This window comes from Chlamydotis macqueenii, chromosome 15 (assembly GCF_036417535.1).
Source record: "Chlamydotis macqueenii isolate bChlMac1 chromosome 15, bChlMac1.mat, whole genome shotgun sequence".
Classification (NCBI taxonomy): Eukaryota; Metazoa; Chordata; class Aves; order Otidiformes; family Otididae; genus Chlamydotis; species Chlamydotis macqueenii.
Genome location: NC_141570.1, coordinates 8,278,864 through 8,299,484, shown reverse-complemented (window position 1 = coordinate 8,299,484; position 20,621 = coordinate 8,278,864). Strand labels below are relative to the sequence as shown.

Here is a 20,621-nt window from a genome sequence, read left to right as displayed (position 1 = left end):
TTTTTAAAATAAACATTTCAAATAGGCATGTTTTCATTAACCTTATCCTTCATTTTAGGTTTCTCAGTAAAAGTTTGTGAAACCAAACTTGTTACAAAAAAAAAGCAAAATCTTATCCCCTGAAAATAGAAGTGTCTCTACAGCTGTAGTTCAGTGAAAAATAAACTTGAAAATATACATCACACTCATCCTCAAGTATCTAAAAGTTCAGTCATTTTCCTACAAATAAATTGGCTTTAGAAAAAAAACCAACTTGATTCAAGTTGTTTTGTCAGCTTAGATTTTTTTTTTTCATGCCTGTAGAGACAAGTTATCTACTCTTTGCATATTATTTCATATTTGAGCATCTTAAATACACACACAAAAATAATCCACATTTTATTTGCTCTTTAAGAGTTCATTTTCTGTGTTGGGGGCTGGAAAAACTGCAGTTCCATCCTTGGCCTTAGCCAGAATATACACTTCTCCAGTCCCTGCCTGATCTGCAGCTTTTGCCTGGCCCTTGCCTGGATTAGGAAGTTACCATCTTCCCCCACAGCAGCCTGTCTTCAGCCACTCTGTAAACCACAGGAAGCAGGAAGGTTGGAAACAGCCTTGGTTTTAATTTCCTCTTTCTTTCATGGTCATTTTTATGAGGAGTTCAGGGAGCTGCTTATAGATCTTCTTATCAAGCAAATATTCAAACTAAGTATTTTGATGGATATTTGAAAACAGCATTTAGGAAAAAAATTGTTAATATGCAGAGGAGCAAAGTGTGGACTGTGGACAAAGGCTCTGGAGTTAGTGTGCATAGTAAGGCTACAATTTGAACCTGAAGTATCTGCAAATTAATGGCTGACAGCTTCCTTCAAATAGATGTAAAGATTAATAAAGCCTTAGTTAAAAACAGATACCTGGGAGAAGTATTTTTGTATTGGGCTTATAGAATCAAATCTGGCCAAGGACCATAAAGGTAGTCATTACTCTGCTTTAAAAGGCAGAGGTTCCCTGGAGCTAGCTATTTTCATGGGATAGTTTATACCCAGCATACTTCAGTTAATTGCTAGATAGATGGAAAAAGTCAGCATCTTAAAAAATTGTTGGCTGAAGATCTGTTTAACATATTAAAGAAGTGTATGTTCTTGGGCTGAATCTGTGTTATTTGAATGTACTTAAAATGCTGTGCACATGTTAATTGCTAGATTCTGTTTACACGCAGTCTTTTATACGATGAAAATGTTTAAACTATTGAAAGGTATTTTGTTTGTTTTATGGTTTCTATTCATATCTCATTAGTTTATTAGGTCAAAATACTGCCTCCATGGCTCGTTAACAATTAACATTTAAAAATACAGGGACAAAGCTTGGTATTTGTTTTGAAATAAATATTCATCAAAGTGCATGCTGCATTTGACATTCGTAGCAATGGAATATGTAAGGATGTGAATTGAGTCACTTCATTCCTACACAGTCCATAATTTTAAAACTACGTAGCTAGCAAGAAAGATGTAAAATGTATGCAATTACTTTGAACACTACACTAAGGCTCGTGTTCGCAATAGCAGATGTTTGTATTGAGTCTGTGCACCAGTTCAGAAGGGACTCTTTTAAATTTTTGTCTACCTATTCCATTGATTTTTAAGCACTGATTATCTTTAGAAATGTCGCTGACTTCTTAGTATTTTTCATCTGTTCAATTTTGTGCTCTGTGTCTTAAAACTCAGTAAAATGTGTTTCTTATTTTTTAGAAAAAGGAAGAATGGGGAAATTTTCCTCTAAGAATCCATTTCTACACCTCTGAAACAAGCAAATCTCCCATGTCATTTTAATTTTGAAAATTATTCTACCAACTGTTGTAATTATTTTTTGTAACTTGAAGAAGAAGGGACTTGTACTTGTAGACAATGAAGTTTGTTCTGGGAATTCATTCTAATGCGCTGGCATATTCCATGACTACACTAGGTGCTGGAATGATGAACAGTATCTTTAATTTCTACTACGTTAAGCTTTTCCTAAACCGATACAAAATTTCAGAAGTAGCATTTCATCAAGCACAGGTATTGTACAATTGAATATTTTGATTACCGTGTTGTACTATGTGTCTGTGTTATCATAACAAAGTCAGGTTTTTTACTTGGGAATTAACTTTTGATGCATTGCAAATAGTCATACAGTAAATAAATTTTCAATTTAGGTAATCCATAAGCAACTGAAGGCACACGTAAAACAAATTGTTTACAGTCTTTAGACTAAAAATCTCCAGACTTTAATTGCTGGAAAGATTTTTACCTTTGATAGCTTGAGGTAATGTTCTAAACTAATCTTGCACCTCAGCTCCATAGATATGTTTGACGTTAGTGCTTTCCTATGGACTGTTTGAGTACTTAAATGCTTCCTTTATGCCCCAAGTCATTATCCACATGAGCAACTCCTGTCGTAAATGGTCTCCGGAAAGTTACGGGCCAGCTCATGTTTTGAATGACTTGCTATGAGAGTGATATCTGGGCTTTGCATGATGAAAGCCCAGATATAAGCTTTTGAAGGAGTAAAGTCTTAGAGACAGGTATTTACTTCACATGCAGTTGGGCACCTGTCTACTTATTCATCTTGTTTTTCAAAATTACTGTAAACCTCTAAATACCTTTAAGAATTTGGTCTGGAGTCTGCTTTGACCTAAGAAGCTTTCATCTTTATTCTTTGACTAGAGATTAATTAAAAATAAATATGATGTGTATTATTTCTGTGTTTGTATCACCTCTGCCAAAAACTCACACTAATGGTAAATTCTGTTGTGTTTCTTACTTCTTTGTCACAGGTTGTGTTTATGATATGGAATGCCATTAATGATCCTCTTTTTGGGTATATTCAAGATAACTCCAAATCCGTATGCTGCTCAAGACGCCAGTTTTCAATTTTATATGGAGCTCCTTTATATGCGTTAGCCTTTTTGCTTCCTTGGTTTCCTTGGAAACATTATGAAGAAGGTGACTGGCTAAGTGGTCTTCACCTCATTGTTGCATTATGTGCTTTTGATGGTTTGCTTACATTTGTGCTTCTAGCACAGTGTGCACTCTTCGCAGAAATCTCAACAAGACATGAAACTAGGCTTCAGCTTATTAAGTACAACCAAGTAGCAACACTGATTGGATCAACAAGCATTCTCTTTTGTGGTCTTATATCAGACAATATGGAAAATTTTGCCTATTTTCAGGCTTTCACTGTTTTGGTCGCAGCATTAGCTACAGCTTGTATGTGTTACACAGGCAAATATAGTACTAGTCAATATGAGCGGAGAGAAATTGGTATGGAGAATGCTAATCTGGAAAACAGTGATGGAGCTTTCTCCTGGTCCTCTGTAATTTCATTGACCAAACAGATTATGACAGAGAAAAACTTTTTATTTTTTGTAACAATGAACTTCTTCCAAGTCTTCCACCTAGCCTTCTGCAACAATTTTATGATGATCTTTGCGGATAATCTTATTCCTAAGGATGTCCTTTCGTCCTCAATAAGAAGTATCATGTATGGAGCAGGCTTTATCTGTCCTCAGGTAGGCAATTTCAAAATATGAAAACATGGTGTTTTACTAGTTGTCATTAGTTTAAGGTATCCATTTACAGTGTCTGTTGAAAAAAATGCTGTATCTGGCATAAGCCAGATACCGAGAAACAAATCCAGCTCACCAGTGCTCTGAAGGAAGAAAGCCCCTCTCTATACAGGCTAACCAAATGTAAGAGCAGGGCAGGGAGAAAGGACAAGCAGGCAGGCTGGTAGAGTGTCTGTTTACAAGAACGTGAGATGTGACTGCAGGGAGTGAATGTTTAGTATCCTACAGGGTTTATAATACCTAAGTATAAAGAAATGAAAAACATGGTCAAGATAAAAAGTTTCTAAAAGCAAAATTTTTTCTCTTTGGTTTTGATTTGTAATACATGATGAAAGAATAATCTCTTCTTCAGTTTCTGAGATAAACTGCACAAAACACCAGAAAAATTATTAGGTATTAAAAGCATTTTGAAATATGTGGTATCTCAATCATGGGAACCAAACAAAACTCTAAATAGCTGCTTTTGGAGACTAGCGTGTTCCCATTTATTTTGTTGTTTGCTGTCTTGGTCAGCTGCATTTACTGGGGGGAGAGAGAGAGACTTTCAAGACGCCAATCAGAGACGGGAGGAGTAATGAACTAGAAAAGAAAAGAGAGAGAAAACCCAAACAAGTAATCTGTGAAAACAAGAAAAGCAGCAAAAATATGTCCCATGGAATGTAAACATACTTGTCTGCAGTGAATAAAAAATTCTCCTGTTCATTCCCTTCTAACTTTCTTCACTGGATCTTTTAAAACTTTCCTTGTGTTTATTTCTTGTATTGCTCAAAAACTGAGTATCCGGACTTTCATCATAGCTGCTGCTGCTGTTCAGAATTTCTGAAAATGAGGCCATTATGTTCATTAAGCTGGGAAGTTTTCAGTAACTGAAATCTAAGAGAAGATATTTCAAAGTGCAACTCTAACTCACAGTTCAATTTCAGTAACCATTTTGGCTTTTGCATTTATAATATACAAATCCTAAACATATCTTCCCTGTTCCAGAACTCCTAAATATCTCTAATTTCAACTTTTATCCTTACCACAGGTTTAATAGGGTTTGTTTTTTTTTTCTGTAACTCAAACAATTAGCTGAAGAACTTTGGACATAAATCAGAAACTGCAGAAGTTAGGAAAGCTTAAATAATTTTACACTCAATATATAGCAATCACTGTTGTTGATAAAATCAGTATGACAGTGTGAAATGAACAATCTTCTGGAAAACACATCTCTCTCTGCTCCCTGAAGAGTCTTTGTCTAGAAAGTCACTGAACCGCAGAGAGTTTGCTATGACCTTATTTTTCTCAGGTTTTGTCCCTTTGAGCTCAAGATATAATAAGAGAATTCTCTGATGGCAATGTCCTGAACTTCACTTATTGGAAAAGCACCCAACCCGTGTAAAATAAAGCCCCTTATGAACCATGCTTCAGTGGCCGGTACTAAACTGGAATTCAGCTTGTGTCTTAGGTTCCTTTTAGCAGTGGATGTGAAGAATAAAACCTGCCTACAAGGAAAACCTTGTTGCTGAAACATAAGCAAACAAATTTTAATTTGCATCAGTAAATTAGTATTTTTCTTAGAAATATGCAGTCTTAGAAACATACAGGTAATAAGGAATTTTCTAAATCATAAGTACTTCCTGAGACAGGGTTTTTTCTCAATTATAGGGAGACAAGTTCATGGTTTTTACAACATCATGCATTACATAATGCTTTGCCATTTCTAGTGTAAGCACATTTCTGCAAAATGCCTGAAAACAGCCAGAGGGAGAAGTATGTTTAAGTTTCTTAGTACCAACTTTTTTCTTATACCAGCTTTCCTGATTTGTTTTACCTTCCTGATCCTTGGTTTAAGTAGAAAACTTGAGGTTCTTTAAAATAGCATTTGTCACAGTAATCTTTGTCTGACTGTAGTGTCCTGGGTTTGTTCATTATGTTAAAGTATTTAAATGTGGGAACACATGTAGAAGGAGAATTCAGGATACAGTAGTTCTCAGCTTTGAGTGAATGGAGACCTTTGTTACCTGGTAGAGGTAGCACAGAATGAACCAGTAGATCCTTCTCTTTGTTCAATTCCTATTTTTTAATTTAGATTTAACTGTTTAGAAAGGATTGGGCTGCTTGGTTGGTTGGTTTGTTTGTTTGTTTCTTTAATGGGTAGTAATAATTTATGGTCTGTGCTGTATAACTGCTAATGCTAAGATATTGTACAACATCTTTTCCTCATATATGTGTGTATATTATCTTTCCAGTGCCTTGTTCTTCTCAGTCATGCTTCACTGAAGAAGTTTGGTTATTACAGAATCATCTTGTTTTCCTTTTACGTTGAAGGAGTAGCTGCTGCCGTCATGTTTGTTCTAGGGCCAGGACACTATTATCTGTTGGCATTTTATCTTACAACAAACATGTAAGTAACTACACTTCCCTATGCATAGGTACAGCTTAAGTATTTCTAAGAGTGGACACTTGCTTTTAATGGCGTGAAGATTTTGCCAGTGCTTTTACGGTTTCATTTCTGTTCTGTTTCACTTGTCAGAAAAGTTGAAACTCTAGTTACACTTTTTTTTTTCAGCTTAGATTTTATTCTGCTTCAGCTTTTAATTTCTGCTTTAAAACCCCCCAAAAGTCTTAAAAATAAACCGTAATTAAGGTTTGCAGCCACATGCCTCCAGCCACATATCTGCTTTAACATGAGATTCAAGGGAAGCAGAATCTCATCCGCATAGACACAGAATATCTCAGTAGAGGAACTCTTCAGAGACTGTTTGCTAGTAAAGCTCAGATCTCATTTTGTATTGCTTGAACATTTGTGTGTTGCACTGCAAAACAAATTATTGTTACGTCAGGTACCTGTTAAGTAACCAATACTGAGTCACATTTTCACTGGTACTGGGTAAGTATGATGCCAAGAAGTAGTATTTTCACAGAAGTAATATGTTATGATACATGAAAAATCTTATTTAAAAATAAAGACCTGCTTGTATCAGAACATTGTTACAGCAGTTTGTTTTTATTTCTTCGTTTTCTATTTCTTTGCTTTCTTTCTACATGTTCTTTCCTACCTTCCTTTTTTTCATCTTCTCCCCCCCCCCTTTCATTCTTATTTTCAGTATTTCTGTCATGGGCTACTGTAACACCGAATTGTGTGAGCAATAAATTGAATTTCATTACCTGCATACTTTAAATGATGAAGATATATATTGATTTCCCCAGGAAAAAAATCTAAGGTACCTAAAGACTGTATGTTTAAAGTGCTAGTTGTTCAAAGCTTCCCGTAAGTAAAAGCTAATCACACCCAAAATTTAATAAGTCATAGAAATCCTAGAATGCGAGTTTATGGTTTCAGTTAGCAGTTTGTTAAAGAGTCGGGGGGTGTGTGTGTGGGGGGCGGGTGTGTTTAAATACATAGATATAACATAAATACATATATAGGAATGCATATAAAACCTTTTTACTGTTCTAATTCACCCACTTTGAAGTTTGTATTCCAGGGAGTCTTTCCAGTAATGCTCATATCTTTTTCAGATTTCAAGACAAAATTTTCAGTTTCTCTTTCTTCTAAGGTGTTTCTTTTCTCCATGTCATCCAAAATGACATTTACTGATAATCTCAAGCAAGTGTTTATGACTTTTTGCACCAGTGTCCAGGAAAAAAAAGTAAAAACCCCTCACCTTTTAGGTTTGCATACTGATTTCTAATTGTCAATTAAGAACAGATCTAATAATGCTTTCAGAGCTGCTGTTTAAACAGAAAATCACCATGTTTTAAAGAATTTTTTAAATCATGTGTGTGCTTGCGGAAATGTCACTGTTGGGGTGTCTGTGTTAGAATGTCAGTTATGATTTCATAAGGGAAGTGTATATAGGAACTATGAACATCTTAAATATTTTGTCTTTCTTTAGGGTAATTGTACAGGCTTCATTTAGTTTGTTCAATTTGCCTTTGGCAGATATTGTTGATGCAGATTTCGTAAAGTACAAGCGGAGGTATGTCAGTCTTAACTGTTTTTCTTTAAATATACTAACTATTTGCCATGTTACTCCTTCATAAATTAGATTATGTCAAAGTAAAGACAGTAAATGATCTTGGATCCGTGATACAGAAGTACTTTTTATAAGAGCAGCTTAGCATAAGTAAAGATAAGAACTTGAATAAAGTTTCCTGCAGTTATTTCAGCAGAGTAATTTAAACAGATTATTATGTCATTTCTCGTTTTAATTCTACTGTAGCATAAGCCCAGTCCTTCAGTTTTTTGTCTGTTTATTTTTGTTATTTTGAATTATTTTATAACCATATACATCTATTGTCACTTACAGAATTTTCTGAATAAGGCCTTTCCAACATGGCAGAAGCATTTAGAAAGTTTTGCCTGTGCTACTTAAAGTACAAATTTTGAAGTCTAACTAGTTGCTGTTATCTCTCTGAAATAAAAATTGATAAGACCTGCTGTGATGTAGTATATTACAACTCATGGATCTTTTGGATTTTTATTGAAGTGCAGATAACTTCCTGTTGATCCCATCAATGTTAATATAAGGCAGATTCAATCCTGGTCACTGTATTAAAGGACTTGCCCCTCAAAGGTGAGAGCTATTGCTTTCATGAAGAAAAAAAGTCTCCTTTTCTGGCCTCATGCATGTAAAGTCTTAAGTTGTAATTAATTGTCCAAGCACTGGTCAGTCTAACTTAACTTCAATAATTACTCAATGTGCACAAAGTTGAACTTGAGTGCAAGTAATTTCAGGATTGAGGCCAAGCTATACGTATACCGCACAGGTTTATTACCATTCATTTCCAAAGAAAATTTAATTTAGTTATGATAGCTGATCTGTTTGCTATAATGTGTGAACAATAAAGCTAAGTAGCATGATAGCATTTGCATATTAACAGGATTTTTAAGATCACTATTGTAATTAATATACTCATAAGTTTGTGTTGTGCATTCGTTTGTTTTTTCCCCTAAATACTTTAGATCACCACTTTCTTCTATGGTTTTTGGTACCAATGCTTTATTTACCAAGCCTGCCCAATCTTTGGCTCCAATGCTTGTGGTTACAACACTAAATCAATTTGGATATGAGAACTTGAATAATGAAGTTGCTCAGCCTGATCCAAGGTGAGTTCAAAAGGGATTACTTTAAATTATAGACACTAGCATGAAATAATCCTGTCATCTAAAAAGCAAATTCATCTGCAATTAGTTTGCATCAACTGTGCTTCAAAAATGAGAGTGCTTTAAAAATATTTTCCAGTTGTTTTTTATCTATATAGAAATAGAAATGTTTTCTAGATTTTTTTAAAGAATACATCACTTATTAAACAATACACCCGAGGATCTCTACCTAATTTTGAAAAACAAAGGATACATTTCACTAGTTGACCATCTCCTATTCTATTGCAAGAAAGAAAAAAATATGTTTGAGATCACCCAAGACCTCTTATTAAGTTACATGTTGTCCTGGCTTCTGTGTTTTGTTTATCTCATAAACCTGCTTCCTTAAATACATAAACCTAATAGGGCTGCATTTAAGATACATTTCTGTTTGAGAGAAAGTGGTACAATCACTGGAGGGAGGGAACTTGCCTCAAGTAGGAGTATATTTTGGCTTCAATACTGCTTACCAGTCTAATGCTGATGATTTTCCTGCGGTCCCTGGAGACCTTAATGCATAGTTAAAGCTGCGGTTGCTCGTTAGCACACTGGAAATGCATGGGCTTTTGTAAAAACAAATTAACAGGGAGTCAGTACACTGAAAGGGTCATAGGCTGTTTATTTATGACCAGCAAGAGGAAATGGCAACATAAGGAATAACTGAAGTAGGACTAAAAGGCAAAAAATTAGTCCTGATTAGAGCTTGCTTGCGAGAACAACGTGAATATCCTAAGAACTACATAGCTCTCCTGAATTTTGCATAGAAACCTTGCATAGAACTTTCGTGGAGATAGCTCTTGAAGGAGAAATGACTTGACTGTGTGTCACCTAAGGCTAGAAGAATGTTTCATATTTGAGTAATTTTCTAAAAAATGTATGAGGAAAAGCATTTCATAAAAGGACAACAGGTGGTCTTCAGAAAAGCATCCTGACACAAGCAGAGAAGCTTAAGTTTGAGGCTATGTGTGAGAACAGTTAATTTTATTTTAATGCATTCTGTAGATAGCCAGCCAGTGAGATGATGTGGAGAGGACGTGAACCTCATTATAATGTCAAATAAGATGAGTGATTTTTGCAGAAAAGTGGTAGATTGTACCAGATATAGATATGAGAGGGCTGAATATATTAATATTGATGATTCAGAGAAATTCAGATTTGAAACCTAAAAACTGCAGTTCTGATACCTTTCAATCAGAGAAATTATCCCTTTGTGGATGGATTTTAAGTCACAGTAGCTATAAATCTTTTTTTCCCCAGTAAGGAGCCTCTGGACTATAGCAACAATAAATATATTGTATGTAAAGTTTAAATACTTTGAATGCTTATTCCGCATTAACAAAATGTTTGGGCCCTGAATAAATATGTCTTAAGAGTTTCCAGCAACGTTGTTTACTAGGGGAAGAGAGAAGATGCAGTCCCAAACCATAAACTAATTCTATTTTTTTTTCTCAAACTGAAAATTAAACCATAGCAACAATGATGGAGCAGCTAACCCTGGAAACCATTTCCAGGCACATTAAGGACAATAAAATCATCAGTAGTAGTCAGCATGGCTTCACCAAGGGGAAGTCATGCTTGACCAACCTGATAAACTTTCCAATGAAATGACCAGCCTGGTAGACAAGGGAAGAGCAGTGGATATTGTTTGCCTGGGCTTCAGTAAGGCCTTGCACTGTGTCCCATAGGATCCTCATAGACAAGCCTTTGATATACGAGCTGGATGAGCAGAGAGTGAGATGGGTTGAAAACTGGCTGAATGGCCAGGCCCAGAGGGTGGTGATCAGTGGCATAACGTCTAGTTGGAGGCCAGTAACTAGGAGTGTACCCTAGGGGTCTATGCTGGGTCCAGTCCTGTTTAACATCTTCAGGAGTGCTCTGGGTGATGGGGCAGGATGTACCCTCAGGAAGTTTGGTGATGACACAAAACTGGGAAGTGCTGCCATCCAGAGGGATCTCGATGAGCTGGAGAAATGGGCTGACAGGGACCTCATGAAGTTCAACAAGAAGTGCAAAGTCCTGCACATGGGGAGGAACAGCCCCATACACCAGTATAGGCTGGAGGCCACCCAGTTTGAAAGCAGCTTGGCAGAAAAGGAGCTGGGAGTCCTGGTGGACACCAAACTGAACATGAGCTAGCAATGTGCACTTGTGGCAAAGAAGGCGAATGGTATCTTGGGCTGCATTAGACAAAGTATTGCCAGCAGGTCAAAGGAGGTGATCCTTCCCCTCTGCTCAGCACTGGTGAGGCCACGTCTGGAGTACTGTGTCCGGTTCTGGGCTCCTCAGTACAGGAGAAACATGGACATGTCTTTTGTTGCCACCATGCTGTTAAACAATTCACACATATATGTTCTCTGCCTCAGTAAAGACTTCATTCTTGAGCAGCTTATTAGGACAACTGGCATTTGAAATTCTTACCCCAGAAGACCTTTTGAGATAATAGTTCGTCATTGTCTTGGTGGCGTCTGTTATAGTTGTATTCTTGGTTTTGCCTCTGGTATGATAACTCTGAAGTGTGACTTCTGCTGTGAATAGTACATCTCTCTCCCAGAAGCTTTCTTGCTTTTTGGTGTGACCTTTTTCACACAGGAGGTTGGCCTATATCTTGTACACAATTCCATATGTGTTACACATGATCCTGTATACACTAATATGCACATTATACCACGTTCTTAGGGAATGTGCTCACTACACATCAGTTAAGCATTTTGTTGTGGAAGCTAGCTTAAGAAGTATTTTTAATATCCTTAAAACTTGAGAAGTAGCTTGCAGTATGAAGTGGTCCTGGTTTGATTTTTTTTTTTTTCTTTTGATCTGTCATCATAGCAAAGCATTACCTGCCCCGTATGGCTTGGATTTTTGTTTTGTTTTGTTTTTTTGTTGTTTGGTTTATTTTTTTTTTGGCTATGGAAAAGATACCTAGTTTAAAAACTCCCTCTTCTGGAGAGCGACTGCAACTATGGCTAACTGCTCTTAAAAGTCTGCTTTTCAAGTTCCTTCTTCAGAATGAAGTTATTTGACAGCAATTCTTCATTATTTAGTGGAAGCAGTTTAAACTGCTTTCATATTGAATTACTGGACTACATCACAGTCTATTCAGAGTGATATTAGGGCTGTTTAGGGAAAGATTATCTGTTTTATTCCTGCATGTGCAAAAAAATGCAGACATGCAAATTTCTGAAGTTACTGGTTCAGCTCGTGATTTATCCCAGTCCCTTAATGAAATATTTTCCCATTCCTTGTTCTGTGTACCATAGATATTTTTCATAATTCCTACAGTAACAAGGTTTTGCAGCACAATAGGTAATATTATTTTCTTAAACCAATATTGTTCCAGTGAAACCAAATCAGGATTGCACCAGTGTGAATGGTTTGGCAGATGTTCTTTCTTTTTTTTGTCCTTCCTGAAGTCCATGTAAAAAGAATAATTTTAGTACTGAAAACTGCAATCCTCTTTAGTGTGCAGAACAGGCAAAGTACAAGCCCCAGCATCCTGTTAACTGTGTCTTAGTCCCATTTTCGTCTCTCGATAGGTAGTAATGTGTCTGTGGCCTCCCTGCTGTCACTGCTACAGTTAACTATGGGCAGTTGTGACGGTGGTGTGCATGATGTGGGCCCTCGTTTACTTGAGGGTGAACTGAAAAGGAAATTGAATTCAGGCCAGTAAACAACGTACAAATGGTAAATTATTGCCACTGCCAATAAAAATTGGCTGTGGACCAGTGACCTGCTAGTGGACACTTACAGTCTTAAATGCAGTGGCCCAAGTGATTAAGTGATTCACTTGTAATCCTGTGGTTTCTTGTTTTCTTATGCAGCATTAGCATGCACATGACTTGAGATAAATTGTGATCGTTGCATGAGTGTGTGTATGTACTAAGGAATAAATCTGGGTTATGCTGGAGGTTGCAAGCAGTTTTTCTGTTAAATGCAGTGAGACATAGAGTTGATTCTTGTATGATTCAGATAAACTCTTAGGTTTTATTCAAAAGTCTGCTCAAGTTAATGAGAGGGTTTTTTTCACAGATTTCAGGGTTTTTGGATCAGGTCCAGAGCTGTTCTGTGAGCCTCCTATCTCATCCCTGAATGCTAAGGGAAAAAAAAAAAAAGAAAATAACATAAACTGCCTCATGGAGAGAAAGTTAATTTAGGGGATGTTTCTCAGCTTGAGTTGACTTTCCTGATATTTAAGTAATTAGAATCCAATAATTAACAGAATGCCAGCAGATAATGATTCTAGTTACTAGATGAATGCCTAAATTTATGCTTTCAGCTGTCAGAAACCATACTGTTCATAAAAGGGAACTCATTTAACTCCTGTATTTTCTTTTTTGATTGATATTTGATGATGCTTTTATCTCTTATTCCTTAGAGAAGGTTTAGATGAGGAAATAGCATGCATTTTTGGTTTACACGTAGCTAATAGGAACATGATAGAATACGTGGGCTCAGTATTGGGGCCAGCTCTGTTTAGTATCTTTGTCAGCAATCTGGACGACAGGATCGAGTGCACCCTCAGTGAGTTTGCAGATGACACCAAGTTGGGCAGGAGTGTTGATCTGCTTGAAGGTAGGAGGGCGCTATAGAGGAATCTGGACAGGCTGGATTGATGGGCCAAGGCCAAATGTATGAGGTTCAACAAGGCTTGAGTGCTGGGTCCTGCACTTGGGTCACAACAACCCCGTGCAACGTTACAGGAGGGAGGAGTGGCTGGAAAGCTGCCTGGCAGAAAAGGACCTTGGGGGTGCTGGTAGACAGCTGTCTGAGTATGAGCCAGCAGTGTGCCCAGGTGGCCAAGAAGGCCAACAGCATCCTGGCTTGTATCAGGAACAGTGTGGCCAGCAGGAGTAGGGAGGTGATTGTGCCCCTGTACTCGGCACTGGTGAGGCTGCACCTGAAATACTGTGTGCAGTTTTGGGACCCTTACTACAAGAAAGACATTGAGGTGCTGGAATGCATCCAGAGAAGGACAACAAAACTGGTGAAGGGTCTGGAGAACAAGTCCTGTAAGGAGCAGGTGAGGGAACTGGGATTGTTTAGTCTGGAGAAAAGGAGGCCCAGGGGAGACCTCATTGCTCTCTACAACTGCCTGAAAGGAGGTTAGGTGTTGGTCTCTTCTCCCACGTAACAAATGATAGGACAAGAGGAAATGGCCTCAAGTTGCACCAGGGGAAGATTAGATTGGATATTAGGAAAAATTTCTTCACCAAAAGGGTTATCAAGCATTGGAACAGGCTGCCCAGGGAGTGGTGGAGTCACCATCCCTGGAGGTATTTAAAAGTCAAGTAGACATGGTGCTTAGGGACACGGTTTAGGGGTGAACTTGGCAGCGTTAGGTTAACGGTTGGACTCCATGATATTAAAGTCTTTTCCAGCCTAAATGATTTTATGATTCTATAATTCATGAGAATAAATGAGAATGAGTGTTAATTTTTTATGTATTTTTTTATGGTTCATATTATCTTGTAATCATTTATTTTAAAACAAAATGAAATAAGCCTTGATATTTCAAGCAGCCCCTTACACCATACCTGAATTTTGTGCATTAATGATGACTTCTATCTGGCACTCAGCACCTGTAACACCACAGTATGTGGATAGCTAGTAGCACAGATTTTAACTTAAAAAATAATTTCATATTAAAATGTTTGCATCCATTTTCGGCTTTTCTTTCTCTTCCGGATTTTTCAGTGTTACTAAGACCTTTTCAGATGCTCTGTTCTATAATTGGATTATATTGCTTGAATTGAATTCTATATAACATAATACAGATGTGCACTAAAATAGCAAACAAGATTTCTTAGGTTGCCTACAGTGTATTAAAATTAACTCTTTGTGTGCTAATTATCTAATTTCCTCCCAGCTATTATGAAAGGAGCAAGCAACATAAAATACATACTTTTATGTAGAATTAGAAAATATAATTTAAGTACATGTGAGATTCTTTATATTTATTTTATTTACAATTGTTTGTACATAGTAACGTGTATATGTGTACATAACGTGAATGCTCTAAAAATAATTTGTTGTGAATTGACCATGAAAGTTAATCTTTTTCATCTTGAAAGCTGTGTTTTCCTCTTCTTCCCCAGTTTGTTTTTAGGTCTTCATGATGCCATGTTCTATTTGATCTGTCTGGTTCCACTTTGCATTGCAGTCATACAGATCCTGACATGGACTCCCTTTTCGATCAAGAATAGTCATATGACAGCTGTACGCTAAATAAGTAACAGTTGGTCAGTAAATCTTCTGCTGAACTGTACCATGAAAGAGTTAGTATGTTTTAAACGTGAAAAAGCAAAATTGCATTAAATGGACTATTAGACCGAACACAGTTTGAGCCATTTCCATAAAGTCACATTCGTCAGTCTACATAGACTATAACACAGATCACATCCAGCCTTGATGTTGAACCTACACAGAGATTTTTATAGTTTAGTTGTTTGCCTTTAATGGGCTTTATCCTTAATTACTAAATGAAGTAATTTCTGGAAGTTAATCTGGAAGAGCCTGGTGGACATCCGTCATGGATGGCAGGGAGACGAATAGAAAAATTTAGACCGTATCTAGCTGACCAATATCCAGACAAATCTGACAGCTTCCACAGGAAGAGCCAAGAGTAATTAACTACTCTGTAAAAGTCTGTGGAAGGATAACGAAGAAAAATATTGTTGCTGAACATGGGAAAAGCTCCCTACTTCCTCACTGGCTTTCCGAATGTCTGGGTGGCAGGTAAATGCAGTTTTCTGGCTTTAAATGGGAAAATTATTTTGAAGGTACCATATTGTTAGTACTTCATACAAAATGCTATTGTGGTAAGAAAAACGTTAGCAAATGGATGTAGTAGTGTTCAGTTAGTTGGACAAATCTAAGCGCCACCCGTATTTAATCAAACTCTACCTGCTTGGTAGTGTTACATTGGCAAACTCGTGATGTGCTGACAGTTGAAGTTAATTTCTGATTAATCAAGTTGGCTAATTTCTGATTAATTCTTACAAAAATATTTTCAGTTAAGCTTTTAAATGAATCCTGTGATTTTTACAAAATAAAGGATTTTTTGGACAAAATTTCAGAAACATCAAATTCTCTATTTCACTTGTGTTGTAATAAGATACATTAGCATTTTTACAATAGTCCTGTTTAATAAATATTCTTTTTCCTCCATGTATATATATCCACCATGTAATTGTGTAAGGATAGATGGCTTAAGTATAATATAATAACTTAATTTTTGTTCTTTTGCCTGGGCAAACATAATTTTAGAAGCACCTTTCTTACAGAGTGCCAGTCACTTGAAAGTACAAGAAGATGCACTGTATGTATCCCCGTTTTAAAGGGCTGAGCCAGCTCATTTCTAAGGCTTTACGTTTATCGTGCTAGGTAACTTGGAGAAGAAAGGAGTGTAGGAAGTTGCCCTGCGTTTTGGTGGACACTACCATAATTCAGTGAAGAGGTCTGAGATTTGAAAGATCAGTACTGAAAAAAAAAATAGTCTTTCGTGCCTTAGTTTTTACATTTGCAGAGTAGAAACAATGTTGTTTGCTTCCCTTTTTTGAAGTGCAAAGTGCTTTTAAAGTGAAGACTAAAAAGTGGGATAGCATTATTAAATATTTAGAAATCCAGATGAATAGGAATATGAAGATTGATGTTAAAATGTAAGAAGCCAGGAGTGTGATGAAGTTTTAAGTTGTATTATCTGTTTTTTATCTCTGTCTTGTCAGAGATACCATTATTCATTTGCATTGTACATGCTAATAGCATTAGGTTACACATACTAGGGTCACTTGTATTTACATATCCAAAGAATATTTAAACAAATACCAGAGCAGATATGGACTGTGTGTTTAGATTCTGAAATTTAAAAGATGTACTGCATTGTATGTATGAATTTTCTGCCCAAAAGGCAGGAGAAAAAGCCAAAGGACAAAAATCTGAATGAATTTAAGTTAATGTAGTCTTTGAGTCACTATATGAAACTGTTTTCTCTCTGACAATTCCTTTTAAATGGTAATAAATAATTTAAAATAGTTTTATTTTTCTTTAGTGTTTCTATATTTCCTGAATTTCATATGTTCAGCCTATCCTCTTAGCATGTATAGGTGAAAATGATAGGTGAAAATGTTATTGTTCCACAAACAGGCTTTCTTAGATGATTGTGTTCTAATATTAAGTTATTATAGTGTACAACTGTGAGAGTACTGTGCTATACAACAGGAAAACTAATAAGTGGTTTTAAGAGTCAATGTTTACCAAGAATTCTTTGAAATTATCAGAACTAATTTTTCTGGAAAATGTTTGGTAAAGATACCATTTTATTTGATGAAATAAGGAGTAAAGGCACATTTTGAATAGACTCTATAAACTGCTGCATCTTTAGAATTAACATAGGAAAAGTAAGCAGTCAAAGATTTCTAAGCAAGACGTTAAGATGTGAGAGATTCACTGTATAGAATAAACTAGTTTACAAAACAAATCTGAGAAATACAATACAAATTATTTAATATGTAAGATATTAATAATTTTGCAAATCGCTAGAATTTGTTATTGTCCCATTTGTCTGTCCTATTTCTCTTTCTATAAGGTCAAGGAAAAAAAGTATCTTTCATCACACTAATAGTCAATCCAAAAGAGGTCTGGAAAACTGCTTTAGACTCAGGTGGTAGTCTTATTAGAAGAATTAGTGATGGAAGATTGGTGGTATGTTATGATCGACATTGCTTATTCTCCATTTCTCTGTCACCCACTAAACTGTGTTATCCTCTGCTAAACCTACGTGATTGGTTTTGGCCATGAATCAAGTAAAGCATGATCAAAGGCAAAAGTTCAGTGTCTTGCAACAGCTGGCTTGTCTGCTTTCTCTCCTTATTAGCTAACAGTATCTGAGCTTGAAGTCCTGCTGCTGGAAAAATGGACCAATTTTATCTTGATAATTTAAGAGTGTCTAAAATAGTCTCATAACTGATAAAGAGGATTTAAGTGTGTATAATATAAAATATGAAATGCTGTGATAACTTCAGGGAATGAGAAATGTCATGCTTGTGTCCCATTCTTAGAGATTCTCCATAAATTCTGAGAATTTGGATCTTAATACACTGAATGAATTTTATTTATTGAAAATCAATAGGTAAAAGTGTCTACTAGATTTAAAAGGATGTTATCTAATAGACATGAAGGAATGTTAGCCTAATATGGGAGCAATATAATGTATGGTTAGTGATAGAGTGAAAAGATTTAATAAATGATAACAAAGGATATTTAAGTAGGAAAAAAAAAATAGATTTATGTTTTGTGGAGCTTACAGGCCTGCCTCTGTTCTCATCTTATAGAAAATGACCTTCCCAGTCCCCTGCCGTGCTGATTCTGGAACTGCTCAGTAATTCATCAATATACTGTGTTGACATGGCGGGTAGGATGTTTACATTTGAATGCGGTTGTACAGCTTAATGGGTGCTGTCAGGAAAGACAAGCAGGAAGGGGAAGGAACAGTTAAGATAAGCCATATCTGCACAAATACTTCTGAGCTCTTTCTTACGGAATTAAGCCACCTCAGGAAAAAGCTCAGTAATACATGCAGTCAAAAGAATTCTAGCTGGTTTTGTAAAGGAATATACGACCAAGACTGGGGGGGATTTGTCTTAGAGAGCTGGACAAACCCACAGCTGGGCTCCCTGGGTTACCTTTGGGAGAGAGGATTTGAGATAGGTATCTATGTTTGTTTATCTTTCTGGTAATCACTTTCTTACTATCGTTTAAAGAGTAGAAGGGAAAGTTGGTTTATCGTTGTACTTGATTGGGAAAATTGCAGATTTACATCCTAGAATAGGTGAGGCTGTGGAGCCAGCCCTGTCGCTGCAAGTCCTGCTCCAGAAGACCAGGCTCCTTGTGATGACCACAAAGCAAAAGCAGGCTGTGTTAAAAATACTCCTTCCTAGGTAGCTATTCAAACCCTTTGGGTATGTTTTGGACCTTCTAGACCCTAGGTATTCAGTTGGATATAGAAAATTTCCACTAGGAGAAAGAAGAAACACTACCTAAATAGTTGAGGAGAAAGTAGAAAAAAAGTTATTCAATTTTTTTTTCTGGAAATCCTCTCCCCCACAAAGCACACTAATTGCTTTGAATGATGTATGCATACACTTACACAACAAATAGTTTTCTGAGATTGTCCAGCAATTGGTTACAATTCCACCAGCCTATATGCAAATTACAATACATCGAAATTATTACTTAAATATGCATGAATAGTCTGTTCTTTGTAGCCTGTCAAGAGAAAAATATGCTTCGTATACAACTACTGCAGCAGAATATTAATGACAAATGTAACACTGACTAGAACTCTGAAAAATCTCATTAAAACATACCCGAGTTGTATACCAACAATGCAAAGACAAAAGCTAGCATATTTCTTAATTTATTTGGTATGCAATTCATTATCTAGATTTTATGTGTGATAAAATTAAGATATGTTTCCCTGTGAACAACATGTAACTAACCTGAAGCAATTTTATTTATTGGTTTACAGATTGTGAGCAGATGTCTGTTTAAAAAGCAGCAAATTCAGCTTTTGTCATTTTAGATTTTGATTATAAAGTTGTTTTATTCCTGGAGGGAAAAAAATAAGCTAATCTGTCTTTACAAACAAGAACATACATAGAAAGGAGAGTCCTAATCCCAAACCAAATAAAAAGAAATACACCAAAAAGGCATCTTAGCCATCTAGCTACTGGAGAAAAAAAAAATTTCATGTGGAAAACTGTCACTCATGTCAAAAACTTTCTTCGAGGAGGTTAAACATCAGTAAAAATGAACTGAACAGAGAAATCCTCTGGCAATATTTTGTTGTTGCTCTGGTTTTGCTGATTTCCCAGGATAAGCAAGGTTGGATGTGATTAGTGCTTGATCAGAGCGTCTTCCAGGTAGAAGCCAGGATCCCACAGTGGTTTGCCTTCCAGTGTCATCCTTACCAGGAAATTAAGGGGCTAGACTCCAGCCTTTCAAATCTGATCAAAAGGAAAGATACCGATTGCTTGTGGTTGTTAAGAAACATTCTTCTGATATTAGAGATGATAGCCCTGATGCCATACTCAGCTGGAATTTGATTTATGAGATAGGCTTTGTCTAGATTTTCTTCCCGTTTCAATTGGATACAGTATCCCTCACTTTCTGTGCTATTCCCACAAATAACCTATGTTTATTAGAGGATAAGTGAGAACAGTGGTGCCTAGCCCAAACCCACAGAAACTATGCCTTGTGTTCTAGCAAAGGCACGTACTACTGTATGAAAAGCCAGAAGACTTTTACCCATCTTGACCTGTTCCAGATTAAAATGTTCTGATAGGCATTGTCTGTTCTAGGCTCGCCTTCCTCTGGAGGGTATTAGTTGCATTAAGGATTCATTTTTATCCGCGAGTCTCCGCTGTGCCCCACTGCATGGAAATAGGATGTGGAAGTCTGACTCTGAAGTTCTTGTTTTCCTGCCTACATGATGAATTCTCCTTCCTCTGCATGCACATCCCGCAGCTTTGGGGAAGAAAAGTCCTGGATCGAGGGCCTTAGATCCTCCCGTGCAGTGCCCCATGCTCCTATTGCAGGCTCTCAGTTTTGTAAAGAAGGCTTTGTAAGTTACAGAAATTCCACACGAGCAGTAAGGTTTACTCTGAGCCATTGCAAAATAGTTATTTACTAGAAAAATTGCAGTGCCTGAGGGCTTGAAGCCAAATTTTCTGTTTCAAATGGCTGTGGTCTTTCATCTGCAGACAGAAGACCCTTCTGAAGAGCAAACCCTGCAAATTTATCTTCAAATGCTTGTGGTTTCTTAGGAATCTCATCACCTCCATGCTATTGACCTCAAATTCCAGCCTACAGGAAGAAGCTGAAGATAACAGACACCAAGCGCTGCTCTAT

General features: G+C 36.7%; 1 protein-coding gene across 1 annotated transcript; it reads left to right on the top strand.

Annotated features, from left to right (window-relative positions):
- The first annotated feature begins 1,792 nt into the window (after window positions 1-1,792).
- On the top strand, window positions 1,793-16,745 carry LOC104484197 (solute carrier family 68 member 1). Its single transcript, XM_010126207.2, has 7 exons — window positions 1,793-2,036; window positions 2,795-3,529; window positions 5,818-5,972; window positions 7,468-7,551; window positions 8,538-8,681; window positions 14,810-15,442; window positions 15,494-16,745. The coding sequence occupies exons 1-6, from the start codon at window positions 1,884-1,886 to the stop codon at window positions 14,937-14,939; spliced, it is 1,401 nt and encodes a 466-aa protein (XP_010124509.2). The 5' UTR covers window positions 1,793-1,883; the 3' UTR covers window positions 14,940-15,442; window positions 15,494-16,745.
- The last annotated feature ends 3,876 nt before the right edge of the window (window positions 16,746-20,621 follow it).

Excerpts from the sequence above, each read along its gene's own strand:
- LOC104484197 (XM_010126207.2), top strand. The coding sequence starts at position 1,884 with ATGAAGTTTGTTCTGGGAATTCATTCTAATGCGCTGGCATATTCCATG. Across the intron at positions 2,037-2,794 it reads TAGCATTTCATCAAGCACAG|GTTGTGTTTATGATATGGAA; the intron begins GTATTGTACAAT and ends TCTTTGTCACAG. Across the intron at positions 7,552-8,537 it reads TTCGTAAAGTACAAGCGGAG|ATCACCACTTTCTTCTATGG; the intron begins GTATGTCAGTCT and ends TAAATACTTTAG.